Source organism: Parasteatoda tepidariorum, chromosome X2 (genome assembly GCF_043381705.1).
Source record: "Parasteatoda tepidariorum isolate YZ-2023 chromosome X2, CAS_Ptep_4.0, whole genome shotgun sequence".
NCBI lineage: Eukaryota > Metazoa > Arthropoda > Arachnida > Araneae > Theridiidae > Parasteatoda > Parasteatoda tepidariorum.
The window spans coordinates 29,739,575-29,762,723 of NC_092215.1; the positions used below are offsets into that span (position 1 = coordinate 29,739,575).

Here is a 23,149-nt window from a genome sequence, read left to right on the forward strand (position 1 = left end):
GCAATTTCACTCAATAGGTTAAGTTTAATTTTTAAACCTTATTTTTCGAGTCAATATCAGAAATGTGGCAAATGACCGTAAAATGCTCTCCATCTTCCAATTCTTTGACTCGAAGATGCCCTACTTATGTTTCCATTTCTTCTCCTTAAGAGAAATGCCGTTTGGCTTCTTCACCTTTAGTAAGTCATTATTTTGAGACGACATAACAGATTTCATCTTTTATGTTATTAAGCATCACATTCAGTATAAACCATGAAATCTGAGTAGAAAGAAAATATTTTATACTTTATTATTTCGTTTTTATAAATCAAGATTTTGTTTTTATCTTTCGAAATATTAGTTTTAAACATTTTGTTAAGTTATTTAAAAATTAAGAGACTTAACTAAAAAAATGAACATTTATAAATTTAAACATTGAAATATTTGAAGCCCTTGTAAAAAAAAATGAACAAGTTAAATATTTGACAAAAATAAAAAGTTAAAAAATTTGTTTCTTCTTTCTATACGATTCTAATGGGTGCTATTTTAGTTTTACGATTTAGTAAGATTGATTTTTAGTTACGATTTAGTAATGGGTGCTATTTTAGTTTTTTCATGGGTCTAATTTTATGTAAAGGGTATAAAAATTCATTTATAGCTAAATAATATTGTATTTTTATAATTTGCGAACTGGCCTGTCTAGGGGGCTGGGAGCTGTCCTTGCATCAGAAAGGTTCTGGGTTCGAATCCCGGGCAAGGCATGGATGTTCTTTCCTTCTCTGAACTATCTGTCCTCACTGTGGGAGCGACGTTGGCCCACCTAATTTGATGCCCCTGAAAGAGAGGACAACAAAATCGCCCTGTACATGTCTGAATTGACGGATGTTAACACAGGTGGGCATTGGAAAAAAAATAGTAGCTTAATTTTAACAGCTTGAAAGCACAATCTCATTTTTGATTTTACAAATTGGTTTTCTCATTTTATTTTATTTTAAAACAGTCTTTGAATAGCCGACCCAAATTTTGGGTTTGCGAACGCTCCTTGTCCACCTCCGTAGCCATGTAATTTTGAACCCAATCCAGAAGACAAGGAAACTCCTGGATCAAGTATTGGGAAAAATTTGCCTTCGTGGAGAACTTTTTAATGGAACCAACCCGCATTTGCGTTACATGGAGAGGAAGACCACGAGATCCTCTTACTGTTAGCCTGATTGTAAGGGGACTAACCCATTATCCGTCTATCACTGGGGATATTTTGCGTCAGCACTGTGACCCGTGTAAGCTGGACGTGGTATTCGTATCGACCAACCGTCGCAGGGATTCGTACCCGGTTCACCTCATTGGAAGGCGATGGTCTATCCCCTGAGCCATTGCGGCTCTAAATAATATTATGAGTATTTACTAGCTGTTCTTATCACATTTTATACTCGATAGATCCTTTTTTTGTAATAGTTTCAGATCAAATAAATTGGTCATAAGCAATTGTAATACACAGCTACTGTATAATAAATTGCGACGGCAATGAAACTTGGGTCACATATGTTAAATGTTAGGATTATTATTTAGAGTTGCACTGGTGATAAGGAAAAAAGTGAAATGCACATTTAAAAAATTCCCTAAACCTTATCATTTATAGACATACTATTGATAAAGAATATTTTACTTTACGTCATAAAATTTACCTAGAATTATTTTTTATTAAACATACAAACACACAAATGAAGATAGGGTACGCCTACAAACTATCACTGAATTGTATATTGTTAAATAATATATAATAGTATACTTTGTACAACATAATGATAAATCACATTATCTCATTTAGTGGAAAGCACCGCGGTTTCCATGTAGATAATGAGATTTATAACTATTGCGCTGCTTTTTGATGAAAATTTACCTTGTGAAACATCTATTATAAGACAATACTAAGTAATAGTTTGAAGTAAAAATTTCTCCTTTTAAAAAGGTGTTGCTTATACTTAGTGTACCAAAGCTTTTCACATAATCTATTAAGAACATGCGTACCTTAGATCATCGAATCAAAGTTTGTGTTATGAAATATCACATATGCCTGTAATTGCATTGTAATAATGGGGATTCCCTAACAAATCTATTTTCAGTCATTCTTATTTGAGCTTTATGAACTCCAGATTCATTAACAGTTTGGACTAAAATTGTTATGACAGTTATATGTCCAAAATTAAGAGATTGACTTTTCTTTCCCCTACAGTATACGTAGTACTTTTCAACTAAATTTCATATTTCAAAGAAAAGTTTTAAAACAAATTAGTACTTTTGATAAATAGACAGCTTTTATCCCAGTTTCCATTAAAAAATCAATAAGCCAGCGCTTTTTTCCTCGGTTAAAAATAGTCGGCTCTTTTTAAAGCTACTGTCACATCAAATTCTTTGTATATTAGAAAGAAAAATCGAGATGGCTACCTTTTCAATTTAAATGAAAATAAACGTAGCCTTATTATAACCCCACGTCTTAGCAAATTATAGCATCACTTTTTTAGAATTTAAATTTTTTCACTCCTTTTCTTTAAGCATGGGTAAAAAAATATATATTTAGTACACAAATCAGGCCTGAAAACGAGATGAAAAAGAGAAAAAACTGGCTGTAGAACTATTTCAATAATAGATAATTTTTGGGAGGAGTAAATAGATTGTTAATAAACAATTCATTGCTATTGTTTTTTTCTAGGGATAAGAAGCAATTCACTATATTAATTGTATCTGTTAAAAAAAATTGGTAGTTATGGATATTTTATTCTTTCCGAAAAAAAAGCTAAAAATGATATTTATTTGTTAACAGTTTTTACTCCTTTCAGTCTTTATATATATATAGACTTTCAGCCCTGATACAAATAGTACCTAAAAGGCAAAGATTAATGTGTGATATAGTCTGCTAAGCTTTCTTTTATTAAATATCCAGGGGAAATATTCCTAATGCCAAATATTTAAAAGTTCAATGCGATTAAAATATAAGCTAAACAATATCTTTAGGAACCTAGAAAATAGTTGAAGTTAAAAATAAAAATTAAACAATAATCATTCGAAAATCACTTGATAAGGACATAAACGACTAAGTCTCCAAACAAACATTTAACGGTCCATAAAATTTCTTTTGCTAGCTGTAAAGCACTTTTCATCATCAGCATTTAATACTTTAATGCTTGAAAAACATCGTTTTCAATGATTTCTCTTGCGTGGACATTTTCAGAACGTAAAACTTTTTTCAGGCATAAGTGAACATACTTAAATTTTTTATTATTTTAAATAGAAAAAGATTTGAGAATATTTATTACCATTATTTAATAAGATTCAGAAAGAAATCTGGAAAATTTATATTTTTAAATATATTTAAAAAAGTGAAAGCAAATAATGCTCTTTAAAATAGAAAAAAGAAGTTTATTTTCCTCTGTATTAAAAGGCGAAATAAAACTTAATTTCATTTTTTCTTCATATCGAACTTTTGATGCTTTTGATGATTTTTGAAGACTTTCTATTAAATTTTTTTAACGACTTTTTAACGTTAATCTAAGTCAAAATAATAAAAAGTGACTCCATCACAATCAGAATAGATATATTTTCATTATTTTAACTTATTTAAATTTAATTTAATTTTAAAAATTACCATTATTTAAAATTTAAATATCATTTAATTTTCAATATTTTAACTTATTTATATCATTTTTAAAACATAGGGGAAAAAATAATTTTAATTAAGAATTTTTCCTCAACAATTTTTTTAAATCCTGATAACAGTATTAAAGTCTATAATAATAAAAAGAATTAGCTATAAAAGCATAATATTTCCAGTTAAATCCAGAATAGTAAAAAGGAATTTAAATCTTTAAAATTAAAAAATTTAAATGACTGATGGAATATTTAAGACCATTTTTATATACTTCTTCAATGATGAAATACATTAATTTCAAAACATTTTTCTCGGGAAAACATCTAAATTAAAAAGTTCTGAAATTCCTTCTTTGGTTTTTTATTCATATCTTTTGAGGGGAAGTAGTAATTGAACCAACTGTATGAGCATTCTAATTTTTCCGCATTCTTTAAAAAGTTTTTTTTTAACTGTAAAAGATTAAAAAAAGCATTTTAAAATTGAGGCAAAATTTATAAATAAGTGTTTCAAAATAGATTCAGAATGCAGAATTTTAAATTTTGATATGTCTGATTTAGAAATATCTACAGGAAATTTTACCAATACTTTTAACCTCTGCACCCAGTCTTGTTCTGGCAGAGGTTACACTTAACCCTTAATATCTACCCACTGGTCAAAATGACCCGAGCATACAAAACTGGATATACTATTCGGTTGGTATCCATTAAGAGTTAAGCTTACTTTAACCGAATTGAGGGAAAATATTTAAATGCATTGTTAACTAAAAAAGTACTATAAAATTGTAATTTTTTTTTTTTTTTTATAATTCGAGCTTAAAAAAAAGATTAATTTCCTTTCCTTGCGTTCACTCTTCAACTCAGATGGGACACCGGTGTCCATTTATTCACATACATACATAAATATACATATACACATATATACATATATATGTACATATATACACATATACATATATGTACGTATATACACATATACATATATACACATATACATATATACACATATACATATATAAACATATACACATATACATATATACACATATACACATATACACATATGTACGTATATACACATATACATATATACACATATACATATATACACATACATATATACACGTATACATATATACACGTATACATATATACACGTATACATATATACACATATACATATATACACGTATACATATATACACATATACATATATACACATATACATACATACACATATACATACATACACATATACATACACATATACATACATACACATATACATACATACACATATACATACATACACACACATATACATATATGTATACATATACATATATATTTGATCTAAGTAACTGCAAATAAATGCAAGTTTGAAAAATTATTGTTTGGAAGTGAGCTGATTGGAAGATTTTACCTTTAAGAAAGAGACACTGGTGTTTCATGCTGCATTTCTTAATAAATTTATATTAAAAAATTTTTCAATAATTGATTTTGTAAATAAAAAAAATTCCAATGATAACTGTTTCTAGTAAATCTGAATAACTGCAAATTTGAAAATTTATTGCCTGGAAGCGAGTCATATTTGGAAAATTTAACCTTAAACGCAGGAGAAGACACCGGTGTTTTATGCTGTATTTCATAACCATAAATTATTAAAATATTTAAATATAATATTTTCACATACTTTAACCTAAATTAATACAGAATAATGAAAAGATTATGAAAAATATGTTCAATAAAAATTTGCTTCAAAGCGTTAAACAAGTATACCTCACAATACATAAAAACCTACAGTACTTAACACACGTTGAATAAGCTGTACTCAAGTTGAAATATTTCAAACCGCTTCTTACCAAGGTAATCGCATCAAGCGTAACATTTACAAAAATGAAGGCCCATATACAATTGTTTTGTAAAGTTGAAGGACAAACCTATTAAATGACATAACTTCAATTACTGTCCAGTGCAGAGAGTGTTAATGACCATTTGAATTTCCTGAAATTAATGATCACGCAATCAGAGTATTTAAAACTCTGCTTCAACTTCACATTAAATCATGCTTTTAAATTCTTGGTTAAGTTATGAACAGATTCAGAAAAGAAATTGTTCTTGTTTTTGTTTTTGTTTTTTTTTTGTCCTTATAACTTTATTATATTTATGATATATGTACTTTCATTATTAAGAAATATATCATTTCGTTATTACAATCAGTAAAATATTCGAGCTCAGATTAAAAAATTCACTCCGATTATGAATTTTCAAAATCACTTGCTTATTCCCTTTCAAAAAAAGCTGTTTTTGAGGTTGTTTTGAGGTTGACAGACAAAAACTGCACCAGAGGTGGAAAATAAGGTTATGCTTCGCACCAAAAGTAACCTCTTTAACAAACATCAATTTCAACCTCATTTACACCTCACGAAATCAACCTCATATATAACTCAGCAATACTTTTTAGCTTAGAACGGATGAAATCATTCGCAACTATAGTATACTTATTTGCTTCAAGTGTAAAAAAAAAATAACCCGTACACCTCAAAAACAACCTTCCTTACCTGGTTGCTCTAAAGTAGATATCCATCAACCTCAAAACAACCTCAAGTGAAAATAAAACAATTTCATACAACTTGGGAGGTTGATCTTTTAAAGTTGTTTTTTAATTCAACTTCCAGTAAATCTCAAATCAATCTTTACACCTCAAAATAACATCAAATAAACTTCAAAAACACCTTAAATTTTTGCAAGGGTTCTTTAACCTCCCTCACCAACTCTTATTTAAGAAAATTGTAAAAAAATTTTAATTTTTAAACCGTTTTACCAAAGTTAAATTTTTACTTCGTTAACAATTGTAGAAAAATGAATATAAATTTTTTAGTTTCATTGTTAGGAAATTTTTTTAAAGAATAAATCTCCATCTCAAAATTAAATTGGTGCAAGCATTGCCCCAATTTTATTAGGTGTTTCCAGTCGAAATAAGTGAATTTTTAAAAAAAAAATTCTTTTATGAAACTAGCTTAATTGGAAAAACAAATTTTTTAGCAACAGATTTTTGATTAAAAATTAAAAAACATTCAATTTTTTTATTAAAACTTCATTTTGTTTGTATTAAAATATTTAAAATCAATTTTTTTAAATGTGTCGAGAAATCTATAAAATAATATTATGGGGAAATTCTTAGACTCGTTTATTAGTTTAGATTTTTTTTTATCAGCAGCTATAAATTCGTAGTAATTATTTATAAACTATTCAGTATTCTGGATTAATGAACTATTTATAGAATTTAAATTATAGAATTTAATTTATAGAATTTAATAAACATTCAATCACTCTTCAAACTAAACTATGGTGACCATATTTTCGAAGTTGTGGCTATCCCCTCCATATTTTGAGGAATAATCCAAACAAGAATTCAAAAGAATCCAAGGAAAAGTTTAATTTGTTGAATAGTTTCTGAGAAATTGAATTTAAAAAATATGACTTTTGGAAAATTTGATTTCTCAGGAACTATTCAACCAATTTCGAGAAAGTTTGCCATTGGCAGTAATTTTGCCATTTAAAATTACATTCTTTAAAAAGATGAAAAAAATTGTATGCCTTACAATTCAAAAAGTTTTCATCGATTATTAAATGAAATAAAAAATTATAAATATTTACTAAAAGCTCTATTTTGCATGGAATTATCTTTGGATAAACAAGTTTTATAATTGTGGGCAAAAATTTTTCAATTTGTTTAAAAAGTTCTTGCGATATGGTGAAATACGCAAAAAGTCAAATTAACATTAAGGGGAACAAACTTTGGACCGCTCCCCGAACCAAACTATTAGGATCATCTTTGCGGCTATATTTTGGGGATCAGAAATCCAAATCCGCAGGAGAAAAAAATAATTTTTCAAAGAAAATACGTTTTTGTGTCTAGTTTCTAACTTAAAATATCATCCGCTCTAATTAATTAGCATATTTAGGGTTGACACTATAAAAATCCGATTACTGGATCAAAAGTTATTAAGGTACTCTCTATTTTGATCAATGTACATACGAAAAGAAAGTTCAAAAAATAAAAATTGAGAAGAATTGCATATTTCCTCTTAATGCTGAATTTTGGACTAAGTTCCTTGCTCTATACCAGGTCTTTGACCTAAAGCGAATTAAATGTGTGTTTAAATAAATCTGTATTATCGATCAGATTATGTCTTGAATAACTTAAATATAAAAGAATATTTTACAAAACCATTTTCTTGCAAATAAAACTACGTAAAAATAAGGTTATTTATATATTTTATAATTTTTTTTCTACTTATGACGACATATTTAGCTTATGATTATCGATCTAATATTGTTGAGCTTTCTGATAGGTCAGTCGACAAATGGTTTCTCTCCCCCCCCCCCTATTCTTCCTGTCGAAATCACATCTCCCTCAAAATATATGAACTTATTCCTCGCCTTCGTTTCCTGCACAAAAGAATTTTAATTCCGGAAAAAGAAAGAAGGAACGCCGGCAAACTCCTTTCGTGAAAGATTGGAATTTCCTATAATGCAATGAATTTTCTAGCCCTTTATCTTTTCGATCTTTCTTTGCACACAAGAACAAATTTGTTTGGATTAATGAATTTTTATAAATTAAGCTTGGCAGTTGTGTAAATTAATAAATATAAGCCGAGAAGTAATAATCTTTATAAAAGAATATAGGATCAATGTTGGCAATTATCAATATTTTAAACCAAAATATCCTACAAATTTGCAATAAATTTTTTATGGTACTAAATTGCCGACCTCGTGTCCGAAAGGTCTAGAATTCGAATACTGAACAAGGCACGGATGTTCGTTTCCTTTTCTTCTCTGTATTATATCACTCATAGGCTGCAATTGTGGCACAATTCAAAAAACATGCGTTTTGGACTAACAGGTGTAAATCTAACAATGCATAGTCTTTCACCAGCAATACTAGCACAACTCATAATTCAACTTGAAGGTAATCTTCGCTAAAAACAAATTAAAGCATTTCGTTTGCATTTTGCTTAGCAATGAAAATTTTAAACCCACTTATCTCAAAACTTGATTTTTTTTTAGTTGTGCCGCTATTGCAGCCCATGAGCGATATGTCCTCCTTATTGTGGGAGCAGCGTGAAACCACCTATAGTTTTTCTACGGTAGGAACTCCTCCGCCAAAGTCTAGAGGCAGTCTACTGCTACGGAAACAAAAAGAGCGCATTTAAAGGAGGGTAGCTTCTCTTCACTCTAGGGCTAACACAGTAGAACGGAGAAAAAGATTACCTTTCTTTCGCAGACCAGACTCAAAGTCTGCCCTAAACAGTGATCCCACACCCCTGCTTGAAATAGTTTTACCTTGTTACCATAGTCACCGCCATGTGTCTAGACGAATGGCTAGGGGAGTTCTTACTTTAGACAAACTGTAATATAGTGCCCCTGAGAAACAGTGGTCAACAAATCTGCCTTTCTGATACTCGAATGACAAATGACAATATCCGGATGGGCATTTGAAAAAATGTCGTTAAATTGAACAATATGTCGCCGCATTTGAGTCACAATATCGTGTAATCAAACACAAAATGGTTCACTTTGTTGTCAATTTGAGACTGTAATAAGGTAATAAGAAATTAGCAATTATTGCATTATGTAGATTTTGCTTTTAATTGAAGATAATGAAACTCATTGGCAAAGCAGATTGGAGTCTGGTTAGTCAAGGAGTTTTGTTATCTTCAGAGACAGACGGGAGTCAATAGGTTGGAACATACGTATAGCGTTTTTTTTTATTTAAGTTTATTAAATATTAATTTTTTATATTTTTAAGACACTTTTAGGTTGGCTCTATATACCACCATTGCCAAGATAATGCTTAAAAGAAACTCTGTGAGCAGCCGGAACTATTTTAATGCTATTTATACTGTTAAATTTTTAATCAAATCATATTAAATTTAAATAGTTATAGCGTTTTATATTCCTCAAATGCGACGTCGGCCCCTTATTTCAAAATAGGAAGTTTAATTTGAAATGTGAAAAAGCAACCTTAAAAAATGTTTTAGTTAATTAGAAAATTTAAATATTCACCGTGGAAAACAATTTTGGATGAAAAATGGCGGAATTTGATTTCTGAATTCAAGAGTTTATAGATACGTTTACGTTAAATCTCAAATGTCCCTTTCTGATATTATTCAAACATTACCTCCACGCTAGAATATTGACGAGTCATTTATAAGCGGAAGAAGAATATTCCATAAACATCTGATGTAGCAATGAAACTTGCTACTAACGACATTTTGGTATCTAATAAAAGGACTATCTTAAGTGAAATAATAAAAATTCAATTGTTCAAGCATCAGGTTAAAAAGTTGTTCAAAACTCTTATTATTATTTTTTATTTTAAAACTTAATTCAAAATGTTAGAAATACTTAAATATATAAGACAAATTAACGCAAAATAAGGTTTCAAAAATGTTAGAACGTTGAGTGCTTTAATTACACTTACAAAGTGAATGAGGAAAACTACACTAACACGGAGCGTATACCATGATCAAAAATAAAATATAGCTTTAAATAACTTTCGTTCTAATAATTGAATTTAAGTAATGATAATTATAAATTAAATTCAAGATACTAATACGATTTGCACTTTCTCTGAATAAACACTTTTGGGGACGGATTTGGATTTTTAATCATCAAAAATAGTTCCAGAGTAATTGAGAATATCGTCCCATTAGTTAAGTCAGGAGAACGGTCGGCTACATCTCGAGAAGTTTTTAATAAATCAAAAATCTTTGGCACACCATTACGAAATTCGTATATTTAAAGATAATGTCATGAAGTAATTTTTACAATTTTTGTAACAACTTAAACTGTGCAATTTGAAATGCCAAAAATAAAAAATTTGAACAAAATTGGTCGGATGGTTCTTGAGGAAAAAAAATAAACATAAGGCTGTTTATTTAAAAAAAAAATTATTAAAGAAGCGTCTTCATCACGTTTAAAATATAAATTCTGTTACTAATTCTTCTTAATGATCTCGGCAATAATTTAATGATATTATAAATTCAAATGTTATAAATAACTTTCCTTAATTACATCGTTAGTTGAATAGTATGTTAGGGTGAATTATTTTTTAAGATATATTTGAAATGTAATATTAAAATTAAGCATTAAAAAAACTACCTTCTCTACATTACACGAAAATAATTTCGCTAAAGATCTTTTTTTCAAAAATAAATATTGCATTGAAACATTAAAATGAATCATATTGAAAAATCTACATTGCTTTTTTACTGTTTTCTCTACATTTCAAAAAATTGCTTTCTGGTTGAACTTAAAAATGAAAGAAACCATAATTTTAATGCATGCTTTCATTAATAATCATTTAGGTTATATTCATATAGAAAAAATAATTCTTGATAAGCATTTTTTAAAGTTGTGCTTTAAAACGGAGTGCTGGCATATGAGTTTATAGTTGAAGAAAACATGAATTGGCTTATGAATTGGCTGCGCCAAATGAAAACAATACGTGCTTTCGGTAAGCTGATTTAAAAGAGCTCACTTGTTGATTTGCATTTTTTTTTAAACAAAAACATTAAATATAAAAGTTTATATTTTCGCAAAAATTAAATTTTTATACAAATTTTATGTTTTTTAAAAAAATCTAGATTAACCTCACTGTATTAAGTAATAAGAATTCTACACTTCAAATCATACATAAACCCGAAATTGGGCAGTTTTCAAAAAAATTTGCTATCACTTCTGCAAAATCATACTTTCTGCCATAATATTTATTTGATCATACAAATATATTTATCTGGTTAATAGTTGTGATATTTTAATAAATTTTTTATGAACTTCACCTTCATGCATAAAAAATTTCATAAAGCAATTTTAGACAAGAAATAAAAATGTTAATGTAATTTACGTAAGCTTAACATTCATGTATTACTAATACTTAGATTTTAATAACACAAATTAATAAATCTAATTATTGCATAACTTTAAATACCCTTATTAAATTACTTAAACAAAAAAAATTTATTGGTTTTTATATCAACTTAAACCAAAGATATTTTCGTTCTCTGTCGTTTTTATCAGAACTTCTGTGCACTGTTTTAATGACTTGGCAAAGTCTTATCTGTCTCACATAAACCGAATTTGTTCAGTTATATTTTTCTCGCTATTTTTTAAATGGAACATTTTAGCTGGGAGTCGAAGTAATACAATTTTTTTCACTCCATTGTCAAAACCATATGTTCATTTTTTTGACTCGAAACGTTTATTCATTTTTTAGGAGCACAATATTTTTTGTGTTTCTTAGAAAAAAGCAAAACAAAATAAAAATTCTTTAAAAACAGATAAACCTTTCTTTAAGAAAAGTGCAAAATCATTTGATGCAATCATTTACCTAACATGTTATATTTAAATACACTTTAAAATTTATTTCCGAGCCAGGACCTAAAAACCTATATATATATCAAGACGGAAAAGAGCAAAAACTTGTACACAGTTAAAATTTTCATTTTGAAATTATGATAAAATAACTGGCAGCTGTCTGTCCATTCGATTAACCGTAAAAATTACGGTGAAGACCATTTTTTCCATTATGGTTTTTAAAACATTTACAAAAAGTACGGTTATAAAACCATGAATAGAAAACTATGCAGGTTTTTAACCATTTGCAACTAGCATTTTTCATAAAAAGTTAAAAATAAATAATTATTTAACTAGACATAGGAGCTTGGTATTCCGTAAGGTAATGGGCATTGGAGAGTGCCGGACACTGGAAATTCTTGTTGAAGGGAATGGAGGAAATATTGCGGTGTCAACACTAGGACTCGAACTCCAGTTCTGCCGGTCATGAGATTGACAGATAAGCCCGCTCTGCTATGATATGTACTCAGGTGCAAAGAATTAAGTAGCTTCATTAGGTGGTTCCAGTTGATGAGATAAGATTCTAGTTGTTTAACCGTATTAGGTTAAAGCAGTTAATAAACAGTTTTTCTCAAACTCAACAGTTTGATTACCATTTTATTTATGGTTATTTGACTGTTTGAATTAAATATGGTAAAATAACCATTCACTAAATTGTTATTTAACCATTTTTTCCCAGAAATTTTCTAACAGTGCACGAAAGACATTTTATTCTAGAATTTTTGTTCGAGAAAAAAAAAATCTGTAGCTACCGAAATTTTTTTACAATTATAGCATATATATTAAAATGCTTGTTTCTTTAGTAGGTAATGTTGGTAATGTTGTAGTTTCTGAAGTAGGTAATGTTGAATAGTATTTTAAATAAATAGGTTGACTCTTCCCAAAATCTAGCTGTGAATGAAATAGTTTTACTACCAGCAATTTCTGTGTTCCGTCTCGCTTTCACTCCTGTTTCGAGCATATATAAATCAAAATTATCATTTAAATTATCAATATTTGATTTTTTTGTAAATTTGATTTATGATCAGAGGTCTACAAAGACGCGAATGTTCTAGAAGCCTGGGCAAATTTTTCGGATCCAGCTTGTTATAGCTACAACTTGCTTCCGCTTTAAATTTTACTAAAATATTATATTTAGCATTTTCATAATCTATGGTTAAGAAATACAGCATGAAACACCGGGGTCTTTCTCTACGTTAAGTGCAAAATCTTCTGAAGACGACTGACTTTCAAGCATTAATTTTACAAATTTGCACTTACTTGCAGTTATTTAGATCCAATTCATCATTAAAAGTTCTTTCATTTACAAAATCAATTATTAATAAATTTTTTAATATGAGTGAAAAAACAAATTTTCAAACTACTTTTATTGGATTTTATATTTTAATACAAATATAATTCCGATAATCTAACAGATTGTTTGTAGTAATTATTTGACTGTTTTTTATAATTGAAAAATGCGAAAATATATTTTTACTTGTAATTTAAGTGTCAGAAAAAATATATAAAAGGGACACAGGTGTACCATCTGTGTCAGAGGGTTAAGAGATAAAAAAAAAATTTCTTTACTAATGTGGTAAAACCCCTTATGAGAAGAAAAAGTGAGAGACCTTAACTAAGTAAACATTTTCTAAAATCAGCTGATACCATTTTTTTCAAAACAAGTTCGCATTCATTACAATTCGAAATTTTTTATTATTTAAAATTACATACTTTAAAAAGATATAAAAATTTGTATACATTACAATTCAAAATTTTTCAGACTATTATTAAATAATTTAATAAAAATAAATAGTTATTAATAAATAGTTTTTACTCGGATAAACGAATCCTTGGGTGAGCGAATTTTATCATAATGAGCAAAAAAAATTTTCGATTAGCTTAGAAAGTTCTCAAAATACGGTGTCCTACGCAAAACGTGAAATTATCATTAAGGGATTAAAACTTCCAACAGCTCTCCCGCCTAAACTATTGGGACCATATTTTAAAAGATTGCTGCTACCTGCATATTTTAAGAGGCAAGAATCCGAATTGCTTAAAAAAGGGAATTTTTAGTTAGAGAAAGCACGCTTTTGTTTCCGATTTTTCCAACTTAAAATACTGTCTGAGCTAATTAGCATATTTTATGTTAGGTACTCAAACCATTAAGATTGAGCCTTAATACGTGAAAATCCAATCATATGATCGAAAATTATTCAAGGTATTCAGTTTTTCTATTTACCAATTACCAAAATTTATCAAATGCACTTAATTACACATTACTGCAGAGATACCAACTGCTCCGAACACGCCAGAATAATTTAAAAAAACGGTAAATAACAACTAAGTAAATTTTGCAAATATTTAACAATTTTTGTCTGCTTTATATGTGGTATAGTATGACATAAGTACTATAAAGTGGTGATTAATATAAGCCTACAAATTATTTAGAAATAGTGGTGGATAAGAATCTACTAAATTGAATTTATTAAACCAAGAATCACAATTGATAAACTACCACTTTAAAATATATATTTGCTGTCCGGAGCAAGTAGGCATCTCTGTTACTGTAATTCATTAAATTTTAATTAATTCATCGTAATCAATATTAGAATTTTGATTTTAAAATTATAAGAATTATAAAATTTTAAATTAATCATAAATACTTACAGGAAGTTTACTAATTTAATTTTGGAGACTATTTAAATCTTTTGAAAAGCCAACTATTCTATAGATTATAGAACAAATTATTCTATAGATTTTACAAATTTCAACTTAAGAATTTAGATTCCAAATCAACTCTTTGCTTTTAATATTTCTAGAGGACATAAATTAATCCAGACTTCGAATCTTTCCTGTTACCTCAATTAAATTATGTTTGAATGACGTCATTTAATATCTGCGGATGTATTTTCAGGTCATTATAGTCTAGCATTCCATGCAAGTCCCTTTAGTCTGAGCAAAATTTTCGCCTATTCTCTTAATATCTAGCCTGTTCATTTAATCCAGAATAATCCCATCTTTAGTCTTTAATCTTCAGGATGAAAGATTGTTTGAAGCTCTTAAATTGTAGTAATTTTAAGATCAGAATTCAGGAAATAAATGTATTGTTTGAAAACTGAATTTATTTCAGAAAAGCTTTGTAAGAAAAGCTTCAGAAAAGCTCAAATATTTCTAAGCACATTGTGAATTTTCGAGGAATCTAATGTGCTTATTTTTCATTTGTATTCAATTAAATATTTAGCTAAATTGCAAAATTGAATTTATCGACATTTATATTTTGAGATTAAATTCAAAGTTTAAATTCTGAAAAACAATTATGCATATTATTGGTCGTAAATTAATATAAATATCGAAATCTAAGGAAATACACCGGTTTTATAAGGACTGGAAACATTAAAATCTATTTTATCGTCAGAGAAACGGAGAACGGTTAAAAGTTGATTATTAGAAACACCAAGTTTCATTTATCAATCAAGCAGGTTTTGATTGTTTACAATATCATTTTCGTTAGTAGTGATTCGTTCGATTTTATTAGTATTTTTGTTATTTCTGAGCTAAAATGTTAAAAGCAATTATCACGGAATACCCTGTATAAACTATTTGTCAGGACTTTTTGTTTTAAGATTTAATTCAATTTTTAAAATTTAATTTATTCAAAGATATAAGTTTAGAAAAATCTGAAAAATATCGAGCTATTCGAACGAAATATTCGAAAGAATGCTTCTTTCGAATCTTCGAAACATGTATAAAATTTGAGCATTTTTGAAAATTACTTGAATCATTAAATGAAGTTCTCGGGCGATATAGTGATAAGTCTTAATGTTTCAAAAGTTGAGTGTTATACTGTTTCTTAGTATTATTTCCAAATAGATACATCCGTAATTTCCTCTCAATGACAGTTTTCATACGCATATTAGTGACATAAAAAAAGGAAGTGCTTTTAAATTAATGATTTAGTCCTATTGCCTATGGAAATTTCAAAATAAACATGCCCAATAACCATCGATACTATTTTAAAACAGTGTAAAAAAAAAGATTTGCTGACATTTTCCTGTGTAAAAAAGGCCACAGAAATAAAATAACTTTGCAACAACTACTAGTAGGAGACCATACATAAAATTGGTACGAATTTAAATATTGTAAGAAAAGTTATATAATTGGACGATTTGTTATTGCGAAAACAAACGGGCATCCGGGTTAATATAAAGCATGTTTTATGACAAAGACTTTTAAAAATTTTAATTATGTATACCGGTTTAGTTCTGTAAATTACGATTTAGTTTATATCTTTGTGATAATTTTTAATATTAAAAGATTGTATCTTAATAAAAATATGATTTATACAAATCTAATAAGAACTTCATTAAACTGCAGTTACCACTTACGAAATAAATTGTGAAAGAAGTTACCAAATTTTCTCCATTTACTCAACTGAAATTAAAAAGAAAATTATCCTCTAATTTCACGAGTAAAATCTTTACAGGGAAAACTAGTTTGCACTTTTCAGGTGCAAAACACTGAATTGATTCTAAATTTTATTTTAATATTTTCTGAAACTACACCAAAACTTTTAGCATTTTATTTACAACTAACATTTCTTTAAGAATGTTTTAAAGTACAAAATTGGAGATTGAAGAGTTTTTAAACATAGAAATATGATTTATACAAATTTAATAAGAACTTCAATAAACTACTGTAAATTATTACCACTTATTACATTTTCTGGAAAGGAAGTTAACAAATTTTATCAGTTTACTCCACTGAAATTTAGAAGTAGAAAATTTATCCTCTAACTTCGTGAGTAAGAACTCTGCAGGGAAAACGAGTTTACACTTATCAGGGGCAAAACATTGAAAAGATTCTAAATTTTAATTTAATATTTACTGAAACTATAATAAAACTCTTAGCATTTTATTTATAGCTAGCTGTGTTTTTGAAGAATGTTTTAAGTACAAAATCTGCAGAAAATTACAGATTAAAAAGCTTTCAAACATAGAATATAATTCATACAAATTTTATAAGAACTTCAATAAATAACGGTCACCACTTATAAAATTTTCTGGAAAGGAAGTTGATAAATTTTATCAGTTCACTCCACTGAAATTTAGGAATCGAAAATTTATTCTCTGACTTCGTGAGTAAGAACTCTGCAGGGAAAACGAGTTTACACTTATCATGGGCGAAACATTGAATGGATTCTAAATTTTGATTTAATATTTTCTAACACTATAACAAAACTTAGTATTTTATTTATGACTAACGTTTTTGAAGAATGTTTTTGGTACAAAATCTGCTGAAAACTATGAATTAAAAAGCTTTCAAACATAGAATATGATTCATGAAAATTGTATAAATTACGGTCACCACTTATTAAATTTTCCGGAAAGGAAGTTAGCAAATTTTATCCGTTTACTCCACTGAAATTTAAAAGTAGAAAATTTATCCTCTAACTTCGTGAGTAAGAACTCTGCAGGGAAAACGAGTTTACACTTATCAGGGGAGAAACATTGAATGGATTCTAAATTTTAATTTAGTATTTTCTAACACTATAACAAAACTCTTAGCATTTTATTTATGACTAACGTTTTTAAAGACTGTTTTCGGTACAAAATTTGCAGAAAATTATGAATTAGAAAGCTTTCAAACATAGAAATATGATTTATGCAAATTTAATAAGAGCTTCAATAAATTACAGACATCGCTTAGTGTAAATTAACTATGAAGGAAGTTAGAAAATTTTCTCCGTTTACTTCACTGAAATTTAGAAGTAGAAAATTGTCCTCTAACTTCACGAGTAAAATTGCGGGGAAATCTAGTTTACATTTTTCAGGGACAAAACACTGAAAAGATTCAAAATTTCAATTTAATACTTCCTAAAACTGTTACAAAACTTTTAGTATTTTATTTACAACTAAAATGTCTTAAAGAATATTTTTAAGTATAAAACCTGCAGAAAATTAGAATCTAAAAAGTTTTTAAAAATAGAAATTTTTATGGAATAATACACACTAGTTAAAGAGCTTAGGAAGAATGCATTATATTTCAATGAACTTTATACATTTTAATGATAATTAAATTATATCAAATAATGAATCAAAAAGCTTTATATCAGAAACTTGTTTACAATATCTTTTTTCCCAATGAAAACAGTTATTTAAAGACTTCACGTAGAAAATTAATTATTCTAATATTAAGCGTAATTAAAACTTTGTGTAAAATTTAGGGTTTCATACTTATTTAATATCTATTCATCAGAGACTATATTAAAAATGTGTTTAGTATATTTTTTTTAAATTCATATAAATATCAAGCTTGAAGAAATTTCCTAACATTAAGCCTGAACTGAAAACTACAAAATTCGCATTGTGCAAAAACTAGTATAAGTGTACACTTATATATTTTGACGATTTTAAATGGGGCGTTTTTCTGTATTTAGAATTCAGTTTAAGATTGTTTTCATTAAAATTAACACTTCAAGAGAAACTCTTTTGTTGCTTAATCGCATTATTTTATTTCTCCATATCTCAACTATCACAAGGTATAAGTTTTAAATTTAGAAAGTCGCCATGTTCGATCATTTTCAAATAGTCATTAAATGAATTTTGTTTTTTAAAATAGTTAGAAAAAATTAAAAGTTTCATGTTTTCTAATTTTCCTTCAAATAAGCCACATAAAATACAACGTTTAGATGGCCTGAAACTTAGAATTTTACTTCAACACAAACAATAATATCAATTAATTTCCTCATTCAAAAATGTACTTTGTTTGAATATTAGAACTACAACTTTCTAAAACTATTTCTAAATATTCCAAATATTTATAGATGTGAAATAATTTAAGTATTTTCATAGTTTATTTAAAATAAATCCCTCGTAATTTATATATTTACAGTATCTGAAACCTAAAATTTAACTCAGACAATTTATGAATTAATTTCTTCATTCAAATTTGTCCTTTGCTTTAGAATATTAGAACTTGAGCATTTAATTAAACATTTTGTTGTAAACCAATTCTGAATATTTGAACTGATCAGGGTCTTTGTAAATTTGCTGTTCACGTTCTTTATTTAGTAAACACGTTTTGGCATCGTTTCAATTAAAAAATACCAATTCTTTAACAACTTTTAAAGACAAACACGTGAACAAATTGCGCAGTTTCATCACTTCAACAAATTTTTTAAATATATATCGTTGGAAAAAAGGAGTATTTACTGGAAACACAAAAAATATTGAAAAGAGTGATTCTGTTATACAAAATTGCGAAATTTTATCACCGAAATACATTTTTTTAAATATATATCATTTAAAAAAAGAAAATGTATTTAATGGAAACAGCATGGGTATACATTACTAACACTTGTTTTCAAAGAGAAAAAATGTCAAGTGATTACACTTTACACTTTTCGGTGCTCTTACATAAAAAAATTGCTAAATTTTATCACCAAAATACATTTTATAAATATATATCACATGAAAAAAGGAGAATAGATTTTGAGGAAACAGCATGAGCATGAAGTTAGACCTACCACCAATTATCTAAGTAACAGTTAAAAGTAATACTTACAGATACATAAACAGGCCAAAAAACGAATAGCTGTATCAGGTGGTTCACAGTCCGGATAAATGGGTCGCAAAACATAAAAGGAAAAGGTCAATGCAACTATTGCTTGAGAGCATGGACGGACAATCATGCATTCGACCCATAAACGTAAAAAGGCGACAAATGGGCCAAACGATTCCATGATATATGCATAATCAGCTCCTGTTTTTGTAATCATACAGCCCAGCTCGGCATAGCAATAGGCTCCAACCATCGAAAAAACTCCTGAAGTGATCCATACCACGAGAGATAGGCCAACGCTTCCGGTACCTTTTGAGACCCCTTTCGGGCTTACAAATATTCCTGATCCGATAATACTTCCTACTATAACTGTTATCCCATTTAATAGAGTCATCTTCGGTTTTAGGCAGATGACATCGCTGGCAGGGGGTTTTTCGGTGGGGGATGTTTTTTCTAACATCTTGACGTTTTCTGTAGAGACGGTGTTCGGTGAGTCGGCCATTTCGGAGGGATGTGTTTGGAATATTCTTCTCCGAGTTCTGTGCGTGAAAAGATCTCCCTCATTCGGCTCTTTCTCTGGAAGGGCTGCGCACATGCGCCCTGAAATTTTTTACAACTTGGCGGGTGCGTAGAATGTATTGTGTGGTTGATCGCCAAAGTAAGTGATGATTTGAGGTGGAAAAGTACTTTTATAAATAAAAGTTGAGTGGGAAAAGGTGTTAAGGGATGATTCTTTTATAAAAATATTTTTTTATTAATTTTCTTTGAAAATTAAAATTATGTAATCAAAAAACAAATAAATAAATGTTGAGAAAGAAAAAGATGTTATGAAGTGGTTTCTTTAAGAATAATTTTTTCAAATTAAAACTATATAATCAAAAATTAAAATAAATGTACGTTGAAAAAGAAAAGGTGTTAAAGAATATGGAAAATATTAAAATATTTTTTTTTTTTTAGAGTTAAAATTATATTTTCAAAATAAATATGTAAATATTTAAAAAGAAATTATGCTAAGGATGGTTTATTTATCAAATATATGAAAACCTTTTCACTTATTTTCTTTAAAAACTAAATTATAACCAAAAAGTACATTTAATATTGTTTATTATTTGAATATTATATATTAAAAAATATTATCTATTAAAATGTTTTAATGAATTTTCTCTAAACACTAAAATGTAACCAATAAATAAAATTACTATTGTTTTCAATAGTAAGAAATAAGTTCAAAATTTAAAATCCTAAAAAATTTATTGATTTATACTTTTATGTCAGTTCAAAATTTATCCAAAAAAGGCAAAAGAAGAAGATTAAAATGTTAAGTTGTGGCTTTTTTCCGGAAAAAAATTTTTATACATTTTCTTTAAAATTTAAAAAAAACAAAATCAGAAATCAAAACAGATATATGTTGAAATGGAAAAGATGCTAAGGAATAGTTTGTTTACGGAAAATATTTAAATATTTTTATTTTCTTTAAGAATTTAAATTATATTTTCAAAATAAATATTTAAAAAAATGTTAGAAAGTGATTTCTTATGGAAAATATTAAACGATTTTCATTCATTTTTTGAAAAAAATTAAAACTATGTAATCAAGAATTAAAATAGATAGATATAGAAAAAGGAAACATGTTAAAGATTAATTTGCTCATGGAAAATATTAAAACATTTTTACTTATTTTCTTTAGGAACTAAGTTATAACCAAAATATAAAATTAATATTGTTCATACATTTAAATGTTATAAATTAAAAGTATTAAAATATTTTTGCTAATTTTCTCTAAAAGATAAACTGCAAACAAAGAGTAATAAAATTAATATTGCTTTCAACAGAAAGAAATTAGTTCAAAATTAAAATTCCTAAAATTAATATTAAAATATTTTTATTTTCTTTAAGAATTAAAATTATATTTTTGAAACAAATAAATGAGTATGGAAGAAGAAGCGATGTTAAGGATGGTTTATTCCTTTAAAATATTAAAATATTTTCATTTATTTTCATTAAAAACTAAATTATAGCCAAAAAATAATATTATTATAGTTCTCAATGGTAAGAAATCAGTTCAAAATCTAAACTGCAAAAACTTTTAATGATTTGCACTTTATTTAAGTTCGAAATCCATATTAAAAAAGTACAAGCCAGCAAAGATACAAGACTACAAAAAAATTAATAAATTTTATTTGTCTGTAATTGTAAAATCGAAAATTTTCAAGGTATAAAATTAAAGGGATAACTAAAATTACATTATATTTTTCCTCCAAAAATTAAAATTATATAATCAAAAAGTAAAATTAAAATTCTTTACAATAAATAAAATCAGTTCAAAATCATATTTATTAGAAATTTAATGTTTTATGCTTTTATTTATGTTAAAGTCCAGATACAAGAAGCAAAAGTTAAAAATAACGCAAGCCTATATGAAAAACTTTCAATTTGTTTAATATTTCAAATTCGAAATTGTCTTAGAAAAATTTTAAACAACAAATTTTTATCGAACAAGGCAAAAAATTTTACGGACATGAAGAAAAATTGCATTTTTTTACAAATTAATATTACGTAATCAAAAAACAAAATTAACAGTGGTCAAAATATTACAAACACAGAAAAATTATCTGTAATGATTGTTTCCCTTATTTAAGTTCGAATCTAATTATAAAAGGAAAAAACTTAGAACAATTCAAATTCTATTTGTCTAACTTTTTTAAAATTTCTTTTTAAACTTTTTAAAAAACAAATTTTGAATGAACGAGAAAAAAATTTAGTGAAGAACTAGGCTCATTTAGTAACAAAACTTTAATATAAAAAACAGGGTATATTCTTATCTTTTCGTTATCTATAAGGCATACCAGTGCTCTTAGACGGTGATTTATGATGAAGTACAAATCATATTTCGCGTTTACAGCAATTGGTCATGAGTTCGATCCTGAATCTAAATGACGATTTAGCTGAAGCATTATGCAACAAAGAGCACGTTAAATTTCGTAGCATCGACTACGTCTCAAAGTGGGTAAAAACCATGTTTCGTGCCAAAAAAATCCCAAAAATTGAAGCAGATTTAAATTTATTTTTTGAATGATATTTTTGTAGTAAACGGTTTAGGAAAATACAATGACGAATCTTATTTTGTAATTGAATGAATCAAAACAATATTACAAAAAGGTGCATCATCACAAAATATTTTTATGGTGCGTTTATGGTACACCAATCATTTCAAACCGCTTTTTTATTATACATGGCTCCAACTTATCGTTTAGAGCAATAGGTCACGAGTTCGTTCCTGGATCTAAATGAATATCTAGGTGAGCCAGTTAGTAGCAAGGTTGACATTAAATCTATCATAACTAAAAGCTTTCCCATTACCTTTAATGCGGAAAGTATCATCCATGTCACGCCGTAGGGCAGAAATCCTTTTTCGTGCCTAAAAATCAAAAAATTGAAGTCCTCTCATGGACTGATCGCAAGACACGGTTCCCTGAAGAACGCCGAAGTCAAGCATCAATATCTGCGATCAATGCGCGGGTGGGTGACCACTTTGATCAAGCTACGAAGGGACAGATGATGTGC

General features: G+C 27.6%; 1 protein-coding gene across 1 annotated transcript in view; it reads right to left on the reverse strand.

Moving 5' to 3' along the window:
• Positions 1-20,224, reverse strand: part of LOC107440928 (Y+L amino acid transporter 2) — a 55,756-nt gene extending 35,532 nt beyond the window's left edge. Inside the window, exon 1 of the mRNA XM_043041019.2 lies at positions 19,589-20,224. Within this exon, the coding sequence (XP_042896953.1) occupies positions 19,589-20,180 (592 nt within the window). The 5' untranslated portion in view covers positions 20,181-20,224. The remainder of the gene's footprint in view (positions 1-19,588) is intronic.
• Between the last annotated feature and the right edge of the window lie 2,925 nt (positions 20,225-23,149).